General features: G+C 31.2%; 1 protein-coding gene across 3 annotated transcripts; it reads right to left on the reverse strand.

The window, feature by feature from the left end:
- Positions 1 to 2,387: 2,387 nt before the first annotated feature.
- Positions 2,388 to 11,320, reverse strand: LOC118050953 (uncharacterized). Of its 3 annotated transcripts, none has more exons than XM_035061442.2 (12): positions 10,575 to 11,320; positions 9,935 to 10,192; positions 8,269 to 8,511; positions 7,932 to 8,081; positions 6,219 to 7,603; positions 5,311 to 5,384; positions 5,117 to 5,198; positions 4,906 to 5,031; positions 4,624 to 4,730; positions 3,681 to 3,838; positions 3,121 to 3,362; positions 2,388 to 2,704 (listed from the first exon to the last, which is right to left on the reverse strand). In XM_035061442.2, the coding sequence occupies exons 1-12, from the start codon at positions 11,013 to 11,015 to the stop codon at positions 2,677 to 2,679; spliced, it is 3,294 nt and encodes a 1,097-aa protein (XP_034917333.1). In that variant the 5' UTR covers positions 11,016 to 11,320; the 3' UTR covers positions 2,388 to 2,676. The 3 variants fall into 3 exon arrangements, 2 of the variants coding, with proteins under 2 accessions (XP_034917333.1, XP_034917335.1); XM_035061444.2 differs by having other exon boundaries at positions 2,388 to 2,957; XR_004687950.2 differs by lacking the exons at positions 2,388 to 2,704; positions 3,121 to 3,362 and having other exon boundaries at positions 3,699 to 3,838; positions 4,624 to 4,720.
- Positions 11,321 to 15,033: the final 3,713 nt, after the last annotated feature.

Here is a 15,033-nt window from a genome sequence, read left to right on the forward strand (position 1 = left end):
GTTACTCGTGACATTCTCAAATGCTGATTGGGCTGGCAGCTTTCGAACATCCACCTTTGTCTATATGATTCTTTTTTTAGGCTCCAAACTGATGTAAGCCATCGATTGAGGCAAAGTACAGTCCATTAGCAGTGATGGCTCCCCCTATCTTATCTTATGTAGATCTATTTGAAAGTATAATTATAATTATTTTTTGCATTGAAATATATTAAAATAATATTTTTTTTATTTTTTAAAAATTATTTTTAAAATTAACGTATCAAGACGATTCAAAATATAAAAAAAAATTAATTTTTAATAAAAAAATTAAAATTTCAAAAAACAGGAATACAACCAATTTTTAAATACTCTTCTTGAGCATCCATTACCCTTGCCTCCAACATTAACGTATGATAACGAGCTTAGTGCTACACAGCTCAGTTTGAATCCTGTCCATTCAGATTGACACTCCCTTTGTCCAAGATTTGGTGAAAAATGGTGCTTTGACTGTTCGACATGTTCACATAATGATCATTTGGCAGGCCACCTCATTATTCTAAGCCATTGTCTCTAGCACACCGAGCTTCTAAGGTCCAAGAATGGCCTCTTTTTTTTTTTGTGGTTCATGGGAAATTAATCGGGCAAACTAGTTAAATATTCACGTTAATTAAAAAAAAAAAAAAAAAAAGCAAACCAGCAAGGCAACCGAAAATCTGGAGTTTCCAAAGCAAGACAGTAGAACAATTAAAGCTAGCAAATCATGAGGGTCCAGAATATAGGCTTTAATCGTGGATTCTGTTTTGTATTTTTCTTTCTTGTTGATCTGTTTTTGTTGTATTTCAATGAAAATAAAATAACTATTTTGTTATTCATATTTCTTATATAATTTTTAAAAAATTAATATTTTTTTATTATGTTTTTCATATAGTCGTGTAAAGAATATCAAAACATGATTCTTTTTATTTTTTTCTAATTTAAACTATGATAAGATTTTATTTTAAAAAAACCTTGTTTCTGATAAAATAAGATATATTTATTTCCAAAAAAAGAAATACATGAATAAAAAACAAAATTCTGACTTAAAAAATATATTTTTTATTCAACAAAATAAATCATTGTAATTGTTACAAATATTTAATTTAATTAACATAAAAATAAATTTTCAATATAACCCCACAACATCACAGTTTGAGAAAAATATAAAACAAACTATAAATATGTATTGTTTTAAAAAATAGGGTACTTAGTTGGCTGCTCACTAGGATATTTTAAATTAGCATAATTAATTAAAAATATTAGCAAAATAACATAATTTTATAAATAATCAGTGAAATAAAACAGTTTGAGCTTGCTGTGATTCATAAATGCAACATTTCATGGATAGAAAGATTTACAATCATACAACTTACCATGTGATTCTGAATCATGATATGTTATCGCCCCCTCCCTCTCTTAAAAAACCATTGAAAGCTCCTCTATTTCACTTTACATTAACTTTAATATACTTACGTTTTAAATTATTGAATATGATATGTTGTATCTCTTAAGAGCATCTTTACGTAGATTGTCACCCGCTTCCAAGAAAGCCAATTATAACTACCCAGACTACATGGTTTACACTCCAGCATTCATCAGGATACAAGTAATGCAATGTTCAAAATAATTATATGCAACTATATTGTCTAACTATGACTAAAAATCTTATTAATAAGTTTGTGATTTGTAATGTTAAATAGCATGGGATTAAAATAATTTCACACATGGTGGTAATATGGGATTAAGATAATCTCATTTTATTGGAGCGAGCTAGAGAGACAATAACTTTCTAGATATATGTTAATAATTTTTTTCACAATTCAACTTAATTTTTATCTATTATTTTTGTTTTATATTTTTGAACAAGTTATATTTTGTTGTTAAGGATTTGGGATTATAGATTTGGATTAGAATTAGAATTAGTTTTTGTGGTTAAAGCTATGGGGTTAGGGATTAGTTAGGTTAGAGTTTGGGATTTTGAATTTGAGTTATGGTAAGTGTTTAGTTTTTAAATTAGAGTTATGATTTAAGGTTTGGTTAAGTGTTTGTTTTAAATGGTTAAGTAACTTGCAAAGTGATGTCAGGGTTAGGGTTTGATGTTTAGATTATAGTTAATGAGCATTTAGAGTTCAAACTCAAGTTAGATTATTTTTTATCATTTTAAGGTTAGTAGATAGTAGGGTTTACGTCTTAGTTAGGTTTAGAAATTAGACAAGGCTTGATAAATAGTTTAGGTATTATTTAGGGTTTAAAGGGTAAATTTAAGAGCAAGATATGGTTTGGTAGATGTCACGGTTTCTTAAGCACAATATTTTTCAAATATCATGCTTTTCAATCACTTTTTCTTTACGTCGCATTTTAAAATCATATCATGTTTTCAATCACGATTTATTTACATATTACATTTTAGAATCACGTCAAATACAAATTATGCTACTTTAACAATACCTTTTGCATCAATGTTATTTTACCAAAATATGAAGTTTTGTAAGCTAATAAGCAAAAATACCTGCTGGCTTGTAGCAGAACTAAATAAACACCCATCCAAGTGCCCGAGGCAGAGATTTCCCATCACCGAAGTGGGAATTTGCTGAGAAAATGCCAAGTCCGATAGCGGCGAAAAGATCAGAGACATCGAACCAGTCTGTTTCCTTCTTAACATCAATTCCCTCTCAAGCGCCATGCTGAACTGAAACCTCATAAATTTTGGCATTATCTTACGAGAAAACAAACATTGGTCTTCATTATGTACATAATAAGAGTCGAGTGAGTGTATAACATATTAATCTAAGTGCTGCACATTGCCAATGGCATAATAGACATAAATCAGTTTCCTTGGGATAAAAGAAATAAAGAAGGCAATCCATGGACAACCAAGAACTGAGCTGATGACAAGTTACTTTGTTCTATACTCTACACTTTGTACAGGAGAAAAGGATCACCTATAAAGAATACAAATGAAAGAATATGAAAGCTATTGACTCACCACCACACAGGATACAAGCAGAAACTAAATATATAAATATAATTGAGAAGTAAAATGGAAACCTTAAATCAAAGGAATGAAATGAATATGAAAAACAAAAACATGAAAGCAAGGCTCACGGAGTATATGTTACTAGCATAGGTAGCGCGGCTACCCCTGCATGAATTGCCCTTAACAAAGCCACAAAATTGAATAGGTTCTCTTTTGAGAACCACTTAAGCTTCCATGTCAGAGAACCTGAACCTTCGTTGTCCTTGTCATTTGTTTTGATATCCTTTTGAGATTTGGATGATAGGCAGAACCTTTTTGGGGCATGTTGAAGGGCTAAGGTTATAAACCAGCTCTCCCTGGCCTCAATAACCTGAAAATAGAATCATGATCTTAATGGGATATAACCTTCACCCTTTCAATAGAACAAGTACAGCACAGAACAATAGAAGCAGGATATTGTTCCCAGAAAACCTGTACTTTTGAGAAAAGCAGTTTCTTAGATGTGCTAAGATAAAGCAAAAGACGATAGAAAAGAGAGCCGGACTATACGAGACAAATTTAGTTCAGAGCTCTTTGGATGTAGAATTAACATGCCAGTCTAACCAGCATTCAAGTTGAGGTGATTGTGGTTTATAAGCAAGCAATTTTATGAAGTAAAGAGCTTGGGCTCAAGCAATCTGAAACATACCAGCTCAGACACATCACTAATGGAGCAACAAGAATCGAGCAAGAAATATGGAGGCGAAGATGCATCCACTGAGGAACTCCTGAACCGCTTAAGATCTTCAATACACAAAAGCACATGCCCCCCACTTACAAACAGTGATCTGGGAAGCCACGAGTCCTCTGTCCATGAGAGAATTTTTGGCAGTCATTACAAATAGCCAATGGATGGGTTAACTAAAGAAGGAAAAAAAAGAACTTCAAAAAATAAAAGCAACAATTATTTTCATATCATAGAGTATCTGCTAGAAAGCACGCCACAATAATTAGAAATAGTCCTATGCATATCCATGGGAAGTCACATCATTGAATCAAATCATGAAACTATTATGATGGAAATTTTTATTTCAATCAAATTAGATATCCAAAGCATTTTAGTTACATAAATTTAATGATAAAACTATAATTGCCATTAAATTAGTTCACAAGATAGAAATTAGGCTCTAAACAAATTAGTGTGGTGTATACGTTCATCAAATGCTTTACAAATTTAATCATACACGGGTCAACTATGCATCTAAGAACATTTCTATTTACAACTCAAAGACATTTTGGATTTTCAGTGGTTATAACAAATCTGATCCACCCTATATATTTAATAAATCTTTCGTATAAAATCAATACTAACAGTTCTTATATTAACAAACTACACAAAAAGTCATCAAGAATATTTTGTATGAAACAGGTATAACTGAGGTCTTTGTTTGTTAGTAACCTTTCATGCTCCACATGAAAGAAAAAAACACAATAAAAACAGTGGGCTTGATGAATCATGCTTCTGACAAAAAGTCATAGTATAAGAACCATGCCTTATTTTATCCAACTTTACATCACAACATCTGAGGGACCAGCCATTTACCAATTTTATGCAATAACACTTCATCACCCTAAAGCAGTGAGATGTATACCTTCGTTCTTCCTGTGCCTAAAAAGCACCATAGAATATTGGAATATGCTCAGTTTCAAACCTCGACATATTTGCTGCCCAAACAACTCAACCTGAACCTGCTCCAAACTGTCATATAAATTCCCACAACCCAGTCTTACAACAAAGAAAATAAACACATGCAAATATAGAACAATTATTAAATTTAAAAACAAAAAAATAATAACTTTAGAAGTGTGCATAAGCAAAAAACTGGCATTAAATTTCCCGTTCATGTATGAATGGGGCGTTAAGATTAGATTACCTTTTCAGCAAACACTTATTATTTGTTGTGCATGGTCCAGAAACTTGCAAGATATGAAGTAACTGCCTTGACTTCTCAATGCTCCGTGTTAGAAACAGGTAGGTTGCTCCCCTTTCAATGTATACCCTAACAGATAACAGCAAAAGACAATTTTCAAGTTTTACAAAACACCAGTCTTCTAATTACTAACAGTACCAAATAAATCACTAACCTCACGACCTGAAGTCCTATACCCACTAAAACTTCTCTAACATCTTCAACCCTGTGCCAACCCAGCAAACTTAAAATGCTTCCTGCAATATGCCATTAAAGTGATCTTCCGAAGTTCAGCAACTAAGATCATGCAATCAGCATTCAGAAGCATCAAATGAAAAATAGGTCTCTTCTAAATACTTGAAAACTAACCCGATCCATCAAATGCTACATCAATGAGCAGTACATACAGCTTGTCTTCACTGCTCAGCAACAAAACTACTTCTCTGCATGAAAAACAAAAGAAAAAAAATTAGAATTTTCACAATAACATGTTTAAAGATTCATGATTAGACATAAAAGGAAGACAAGTAAGCAAAGTTCAACATGAGGTTGCATCTCATATTTGAAATCCAGAAAATTGGGAGTGCTTAAACATGCAAAAAGTGAAAATATAGAATCAAGTTTCAGCCTTTGAAGATGCAAAGCTATATAAAACCAATATACTTAATGTCTAGCAGTGAGTAGGTGCTCCATGCAGATTTAATCTTTTACTGTTATTTTCATTGAAAGTAGTGTTTACAAGTTGTTCACAGAAAAAACCCCTAAACATTCTAAAAATTTGATGTACTTTGATTCCTTATATATAATCTAATAAGCTAAGCTTTATTGGAGCAAAATCATCTTCTCTATCTGTACACAACCGAGTATAAAAGAACATGAGCTATTATTTCAAATTAATTACGAATCTTTTTTTATTATTATTCTGTTAGGAAGGCATTAAAGACCTTCTTGGAACAAAGATCAGAGGAAAAAGAAAACAACTCACTGATAACTTAATTAATCTAGAGCTTCTAGAAGACATGAGCTACAATTTATGGAAAAGCCTCAACAATGGACAATGAGTGCTGCACAACTGAAGATAATGAGCAAAAATCAATTTTTAGCAAGAAAACCTAATGCAAAAGCATAGTGACAATTAGCAACATGCTGACCCAAATTTATGGACATTCCAATACTCAATAGTAAGGGTTATGATGCTTATAAAAAAAAGAAAATAAATAACGAAAAGGGGAAAGTCTTTCATAGGCAACATTTCCTAATGATTACAAAATGTTTACCTTTCTCTGTACATGGATTCTGGCTCTAGTACACAATCACATCGCATATAATTCCTACAGCTTTCATTAATTCTGGAATCTGCTACTTTCTCATTAAAATAATTCTCAATAAAATCATCAGAGAATCCATTGACATTTGCAGCATCCAGGGTTGTAAAAGAATTTGTGTGCAGCTGTTTCTTATCAGTAACATGAAAATCACTCTCACAAACAATTTGTTCCCCTTGCTCATCCACCAAATCAGCTCCACAAGTATCCCCATTTCCATTTAATTTTTCTGGTCTATCTATCCTGCCAACCATATTCTCTAGCAAAGAAATGACTATTCTTCTTGGTTTCCTTTTGTTTTTTCCTTTCTCCAGCAAATCTGCCTCTTGGTTGGCAAAAAGAGCATTTTCACCATCATGAGAGACAGCAGAGAAATCATTGGAGTATGAACTCAAAATTTTTGTGGAATTTGAGGTTAGTGAATCATTTAGATAACTGTCGTTTTCCATCACATGATGGATTCCGTGTCCTTGATCCTTCAAAGGATTAGAAGATAATTGCCCTCCAGCCTTGGGATTCAAATACTCTTCATTTTGTGATTTAGCAGCTTCATATGATGAATCTCCAAATTCATATATACCATCATCACTAGAGCTAGTATTACTGTCAGATGATGCCACTGAATAGGATTCTGCAGATAGCTGCAAAATTTCTTCCACCAAGTTGTTGCGTCGTTGCAGAATGTCCTCCTCATAATGAGGAGGAGACCTAGGATATGCAGGAGATGAATGAGTGGTCAACAGTGATATGCTTCCATTTCCAACTATTGTATGGACTCCTTGGACAGTAGAGCTACCAGTGTGGGAACTTCTACCTTGAATGGACATACTACCAGACCCTTCATGTAAATTAGACTTTTGATGCTTCTGTCTTAGTTTCATGTTCCCCATCCCTGGTAAAGCAACCCCACCATATGAACCAGTATCAACAAATGAACTATTAGACTCAAGGAGATTTGTACTGGTCTCATCTCCAGAAGCTTGAAGATCATCCATAGAATCTCTAGAACTATCACAATGGTCCTTCTGTGTTGACTTGTTTGTTGGATGATTTTCCTTTGCATGATGCAATGTAACCCCATGATATGCACTGCAATCCGCAATATTCTCTGATTCATGATCCATCCAGTCCTTAAATTCCCGCAACCAAAGAGTAGAACGCTCCTTTTTCATGAGCTCAACTCTGTTAATCAGATCAACTATTTCAGCTTCATCATCAGATATGTCATTCTCCACTTTGCTTTGAATCTCATTATCAAAAGATGGAGACTCTTGGTCAGACGAAAAATAAATGGTCTCTTCTTTATTCGCAATTGAAGCAAGACGAGATACTTTACTCTGAAAAAATAAAATAGGGAGATGTCATTGCTCTCCAAGTCAATAACAATAATCTAATTGACTAGTAGAAAGGAACACACAGTTTTATATTTTAAAGACTTACAAAATAATAAACAAAAGGCAGAAATTTACAGAAATTTTTTATTAAAAAAAAACATATATTACAACTTGATGCTGGGAGGAATTCAGTTTAGCAAAATGCTGTAGTGTCAAGCAATACATGAAAAGATCATAGCTGAATGTATCACCCCACAAATTTCATGTTGTCGATATATAAATTTTTTTACTAATATGTGGACTTGCTCAACACACCATTAAAATTACATACCCTTTTCCTGTTGATATTTCCATCTCCTTCATCATCTCCTATAGCAGGAGAATAAAATCCAAAGCTGGTAGGTCGTTTCTGCCTCCTGGCAATTATGATTTGCCTCTTCCAAAACTCTCTAGCACTGATTTCTTGGTCGTCTAACTTCACCTGGGCAACCATGCATCAGGAAACAGTTAAAAGTAGTTAGTTTACTAGGACTACAAAATTCATAATGAAGTTGTGAGAAGCATCCTTAAAATATTAATTTATATTCTACTCATCCAAAAGTTACAACTCTTCGATGCCCTTGAATTAGCATAAATTAAGTATTATGGTCTGCCAGATCATCACTTACTGCTTCTGGATGAACAACATAGCTGAATACTTGAGCCCGATACCATCGGGCACCGCACAAAGGGTTTCCTTCCAACCACAAGTTTCGCAAACATGGGAGGCCAGTAAGGAACTCCAGCTCTGAGAAATTGGAAATAATATTATAGGACACATCAAGGGCTTCAAGTGACTTCAAATTCTCAAGCCCATGTAATGTTGTTAGGGCATTGTTCCTCAAAACAAGTTTAACGATGTGACAGGAGATCTGCACAGAAAAAAAAATCATGTGTAGAAAATAAATCTTTAAGAAAAAATTTTAATTGAATCATTCTGCAAAGTAGAAATTCAGGTTTGACATATATCATTCTAATAAAGGAATCACTTATAAAATAACAGGCAAATGAAGTTTGAAGATACCCATTGCAGCACTAAATAGAGCTATCTGAGCAAAAGCAAGTTTCACTTATGAACATTTTGCATATCACCATATCTACCAGAAGATGGAAAGATGAGAGAAATTTCTGTCAGGGATTCTTAAATTGTTTCTTCCTTGGTAATTTTACATCATTGAATAGCATTTTCTTTCCATTAGAGCTAAGTTGAAAACTACTTGAAGTTTAAAATAAAGAAGAAATCTTTCAAAAGCAGACAACTCCCCAAGTGTTTGCAAGCAAGATAAACTCTGAAAATGATCCTTAAATCTTGGAGCTTGGAGAATTCTTGGAAAGAAGTTGATGTATTTGGCTTTTGTTGGAACCACCCTTACCCAAAATAATTGCCAAATTGCATTAGTTTCACATACATCAAATCTGCAAATATTAATTACATATTTACATTGCCTTATTAATACACACCCTAATCTTAGTTCTTTTATACGAAATTTTGGGATCAATATGCACACATAACCACCTTGAAGCCACATTCTACTGTTGTTCATCTCGTGTGCACTCATTTCCACAAAACCACACCCTCTGTCAATAAAATCCATAACAAATTCCTTCAACTAGGACATCCTCCAAGAAACCAAATAGTTTTGCAACCCTCATCACTCACTGTCCTTTGATTGTTTTTTCACCACTTTCCACGTTATCATGTTCCATACTGCACCTCTTGTCTAGCCAAATCACTAGAATCAATATCTATTAGCCTGCTAATTGAAGCTCTAATACCATTCTTTGTAGCTTTAAGCATATGAAAATCTAGATTCATAAATGTACTTGATATCATGCATCTCAACTTCAGCCACCTCTAAATACAATAACATTATTTTGAGCATAATTACAGATTTACATGCATAAATGCATAATAAAGCCATGGATTTGAGCAGCAACGTCAAAATTTGAGTTTGGCTTATTTAGTTTCCAATAAAAACCAAATGAGCAACTCAGTCAATTTAGGTCAATAAATTTGCAGCAGATACGTTCATCTGCAAGTTGCAGCAGTGATCTTTAATAACTCAAATGTTGGTTAAACTCTCAAAAAGAAATTATGATGCATGACATAAAAAACAGTATACACTAAAAACATGTAAAAAAAAAAACAATGAATACAACTCCATTTCTAGTTTGTTGATTGGTGGATTTTTTTATTCTAGTTGCACTTTGAAATGAAAATATAGTGCATTTTGAAATTTCAAAGCAACCAAATCCTAAGCATCGTATTTAAAGAATAATGGCTGTTATCCCTACCTCACAAAAGGGTGCAATTGATCTCAGATGATTGAACCCAAGATCCAAGTGCTTCAATTTGGTACACTTCCGCAAATTATCCACCTTTGCAAACTTATTTCGACTCAAATCAAGAGTTTCCACAACAGGAAGAAGTTGCAAAGACTCATCCATCAAAATCAGTCGATTACACGCACACGACACAAATGACAACCGATTCCATTGCAGTGAGTCCTTTATCTCCACAATCCTACTAGCAAATACATGCCGTAATGCATCCTGATAACGCAAAAAAAATAAAATAAAATAAATAATTCACTAACAATTATCCATTTCAAAAACAGTAGGCAACTACAAAGAACCACACCCTAATTACTAACTAAAATTAATCAGCACAGAGAAATAAAGAAAATGAATAAGTTGTTTCTTTGCTCAATTATACTATAATTTCTCTAACTAAAATTGCCATGCCAATCCCTTCATTCAATCCTTCAATTAAACAAGTATCTCCTTCAATCAATGCCATTATTAGTATAGAAAATCGTGATTAATTTATTCCTTTTTAAGTTTTTCAGGGCTTAAATTTTAACAATAAACAGATTGAATATGTCAAAAAAGACCACAAAAACCAATTCAAGAATTTTAAAAAAAAAATACTCACAGTAGAGTTGTGACAAACAATCTTCTCCAGAGTATGTCTCAATTCAAGCAACCCTTTGGCAGCCGACGTAGATAAATCACAACCTCTAAGTTCCAAAACCCTCAATCTCCCAAACGGAACCAAACAAACCGGCGTCGGATCACGCGTCGGCGGAGGCAAAACCGAAACAACCTTTAACTCCGTCAACAAACGGAGAATCCGCCGTAACTGCTCGAGGGCACGGTGGTCACCGAGGTCAGAAACGTAAGCGCGAAGATAATCAACTGGAGCTCCGGATAATAAACTCTCTAACTCGTGCAGTGATTCGAGTCGTGAATCGACGTAGCGGAGACCGCCTGGGTTAAGCTTTAAGACAAGGGTCCCGTCAATTAACGAACCGGCTTGTTCTTCAACGAATTTGACTAGTTTTTCTAGATAACGATCTCCTGTTACGATCGCCATTATGAATATATATGTATATATGTAGAGAGAGAGAGCGAGATGCCTGAGGGATTTAGAGAGAGAAAGGAGGTTTAGGGGAGGTTAAAGAGAAGAGAGAGATGAGTATCATGGTTTTTGTGTGAAGAAGGAAATGGGAGGGGGAGGGGGAGGGAGAGCGAAAGCGAGAGGGTCTGTTTGTGTGTTTGGGTGGGAAACATGGATATGGAGGGGAAAGGTTTGACTTTTGGCGGAAGCATCTCAGGCTTCTCAGCCCAGGACTAGAAGCGGAGAACTCTACTTTGTTGGTTACCGAATTAATATGTCGATCGAGGGTGCTTGCTGTGAGTGTAGCGGTGGTCATTTTCAAAAGTTTTATTTTAATATATTAATATAATATTTTTTAATTTTTAAAAATTAATTTTCAAAACATCAAAATCAAAATAATCTAAAAATTAAAAAAATTAAAAAATTAAATTTTTATAAAATACTATTTAAAATGTAATTTCAAATATACTCGACTTAAGCCTCCAAATAAAATAATTTTTTTCAAAAGTCAATCCAGCTCTAGTATTTTGTTTACTCTTATACGCCATGATTATTACACTTGATAATAACTGTACGATTATTATACTATGATAACAATTAACACACAATATATCATGCTAAAAAGATATAATTGAAGTTGAAAAGTGTTATCATACATCATTTTAATTTATAATTTTATTATTAAATACTTTTAAAGCAGTTTGCATGTTTATAATTCTTTAAATGCATTTAAAAATTAACCTAAACAAACTAAAAAACTTAAAATAAACAATTTAGAAATCTAAAAATAAATAAAAAAAATAAAAGTCCTAAAAATATATTTACTTTTCTAAACTATGTAGAAAAAAATAAAAATAAATATTTTTTCTTAAAAATCCTCCAACATCACCGACTAGTTAACAATAATATGTGTACAATAAATTGTTGAATAGAGGAAAGAGTAAAGGCAAAGAGACTATTTTTAAAGTTGATTTTTATTTAATTATGAGACAATTAAAATAACCATTTTCAAAGGCTTTGGAGGATTTAAATTTTAAATAAAAAAATATTTTTTTTTTCATCAACATCCTCTTTTTTTTTTCTTTTTTTCCTATTTTGACAAAACATGTTTTTTTATTAACAACATAATTTTTTCAATAAAAAATTAAAATAATTAAATTAGATATTTATAAAAAAATATAACAATTTAAATTCATGAAAAAAAATGTATTTCTTTAGTCAAAATCTTCTTGCTCTTATTCATTTTTTTTTTTATCTTGATGAAAATAGTTTTTTCATTATGAGCATGTTATTTAAATAAAATCTTATGATGATCTAAAAAGAAAGTTTCAACAAAATAATAAAAAAAAAAAACATACCTTGATAATTTTTATGCAGTGTACGAAAATATAAAAAAATAATAAATTCATGAAAAATATATAAAAACCATAATAAAAAATATGTATATTATTCTTATTGAATATCCATGTGCATTATTTAAAAAAAAAACCTTAGTATGTTAAACTCAATATATAATTATTCATGAAGTAATATTACCATAAAAAAAACATAATTTTATTAAAAAAGAACGGCATAATCAAATACCATTGTAATTATTTATTTAATGTGGATTTTATCTTAAAATATTAACATCTCTAAGGGTTAAGTGAATGAAGTTCATGTGTGCCTAGGCTTCAAAACACAGCCTAAACAAGCCTGGGTTTGCAAGGGCAGGGCAAGTGTTTTTGGACTTGGAAGGACAGCGTTGTACATTTGATTCGTGTGAATGAAAGTGTAGTAGTAATTATTTTTAAAAATATTTTTTATTTTAAAATATATTAAAATAATATTTTTTTTATTTTTTAAAAAATTATTTTTAACATTAACACATTGAAATTATTTAAAAATATTAAAAACATATTATTTTAAAGAAAAAAAATCAATATTTTTCAAAAATATTTTTAAAATACAATGCCAACACACCCTTAAAGGAAAAGGTTGAGACACATTTTTAAAAATAATAAGCAAAGGACTCATCATTTGCCATTATTTTTTCTATAGAATGGACAATTTATTGATCAATTGAGCAAAAAATATATCATCTACTAGAACTGAAAATCAAGGTCTAAATTTGGGAATCTCATATCATTCATTTTCATTCCAAAACACTTTTTAATCAATCTAAAAACAAAAAATATGAATTCTAATCTATTTTTTTAACATACTTAAAAGGGTAAAACATATCCATTAAAAACCTTACTATAAAATGAACCCATTGATTGATCTTTTGGTGGCTAAAATATGATAAACTAAAATCTTTGTTTTTCTAGCTACTTAACTTTTTTATCTTAATATTTTGAGATTGAAATGTAAGAAAATTAAAGTTTTAGGAATAAAATATAAACACTTAAAACTACAAAAATAAAAAAAAATATAAACTCAAAAGAAATAAAAGAACAAATTGAATTTCTTTAGAACTTCAATGAACAAATTAAGTTTTCAAAAATTGCATTTGTTAGGAATAGTACAATCCATTGTGGCTTGGTGTCCTTATAACTAGATTATTGGTTGTCTCTACATCATAGGTCAAAGCAAAACATTTTTTGAATACCTAAAAAATATTTAGGCATCTCTTAAAATAATTAACCTTGAATTCAAAATTTGTTGCATAATAGACAACATTTGTTAAAAAAGTTGAGACAATAACATGCTAAATGATATTTTTATTTAATATTGAGAAAACAATATATTAGATTCATCTTAGTCAACTCAAGTTGACCTGCAAAACCTACATAAATAATATTGTGAAAAATAAATTGAAAAACTCAATTTCCAAATAACTCAATGCAAAGGGATGGATTTGTAAAAAAATAGTACTTAATTTTATTTAAAAATAAAAATCTAATTGAACTCGAGTCAACCATCTAAACTTCTGACTTAGGCCATCCATGTTACTAGATTCAATATGTATTTTTCATCCCAATGTTATTTCTCATTTAATTATATGATAATAAAGTGAATGGGATTTTTTTTTATATGAAATAATTTTATAGAAGAAAAAATTAACCAACATGTGGGATTGAGATAATAAAAGCAAGTCTAGTTTTTTTTAGCTAAATAACAAAAAGAAGTCTTTTTTTATTTAAGTTAAAAAATAGATAATTGATAAAAAAAAAAAACAAATATGTCAAGAATAACTAGGACATGCACGTGGGATTGAGATATAAAAAAACAAACCTAATTTTTTAAAGCTAAATAAAAACAAGGTCTTTTTTATTTAAAGTTAAATAAAAAAACCATTAATAACAAATGGTGAAATTGTAATTTGTTTTAATAAAGGGATCAAAAATGCATTGAACAAAAAAAAAACATTTAATATAGTTTTCACTATAACATTATGACTTAACCTATCAAACTTACGATATAGATCATGGATTCAACTCGATTTAATACCTTTTTTTACTTCAATTTATTTTCATCTAAATAAAAATAAAATAAACCAATCAGGAAAAAAACCAATGCATATTGTTGTGGTGACTCAGCACACCTGAGCATTAAAAAAGTCGGATGATGCATCATCTATTGAGCAAAACAACGTGTTACTTGTCTACCTAGATTTTAGCCACCGCAAAGATAATTGAAAATTAGGGTGATGTGTTTTTTGCCCTATAAGGTTTTTTTTCCAACCCAAAACACCTTATAAATACTATTAGAACATCCAAAAATCAATTTCTCAACCTAATAAACTAAAAAAAAAAAAGAAACAGTCCAAATCACTTTGGTAAAGTTTTTCTTCCTCAACTTTGATATGTTTTTTAAAGCAATATTAAGGTTCTAAACAACCATTGTTAGACTCTTCTCATTGGACATGTATTTTTTTGGAGGATCAATTTAAACTTAGTGGCCATGTATTTTTTTTTACTTGGCTTAGTGCTATATGGGATGGATTTAAGGCATAAGGAGAGGAGTAGCTTAGGACAAAGGATGTTAGTTAGAATTGAAGCAAGAAGGACAA

The sequence above is a fragment of the Populus alba genome, chromosome 15, assembly GCF_005239225.2.
Source record: "Populus alba chromosome 15, ASM523922v2, whole genome shotgun sequence".
Classification (NCBI taxonomy): domain Eukaryota; kingdom Viridiplantae; phylum Streptophyta; class Magnoliopsida; order Malpighiales; family Salicaceae; genus Populus; species Populus alba.

Coding starts and splice junctions, on each gene's coding strand:
- LOC118050953 (XM_035061442.2), bottom strand. CDS start 11,015: ATGGCGATCGTAACAGGAGATCGTTATCTAGAAAAACTAGTCAAATTC. Junction 5,199..5,310: donor TGTAGCATTTGATGGATCGG/GTTAGTTTTCAA, acceptor GGCATATTGCAG/GAAGCATTTTAAGTTTGCTG. Junction 5,032..5,116: donor ATAGGACTTCAGGTCGTGAG/GTTAGTGATTTA, acceptor GTTATCTGTTAG/GGTATACATTGAAAGGGGAG.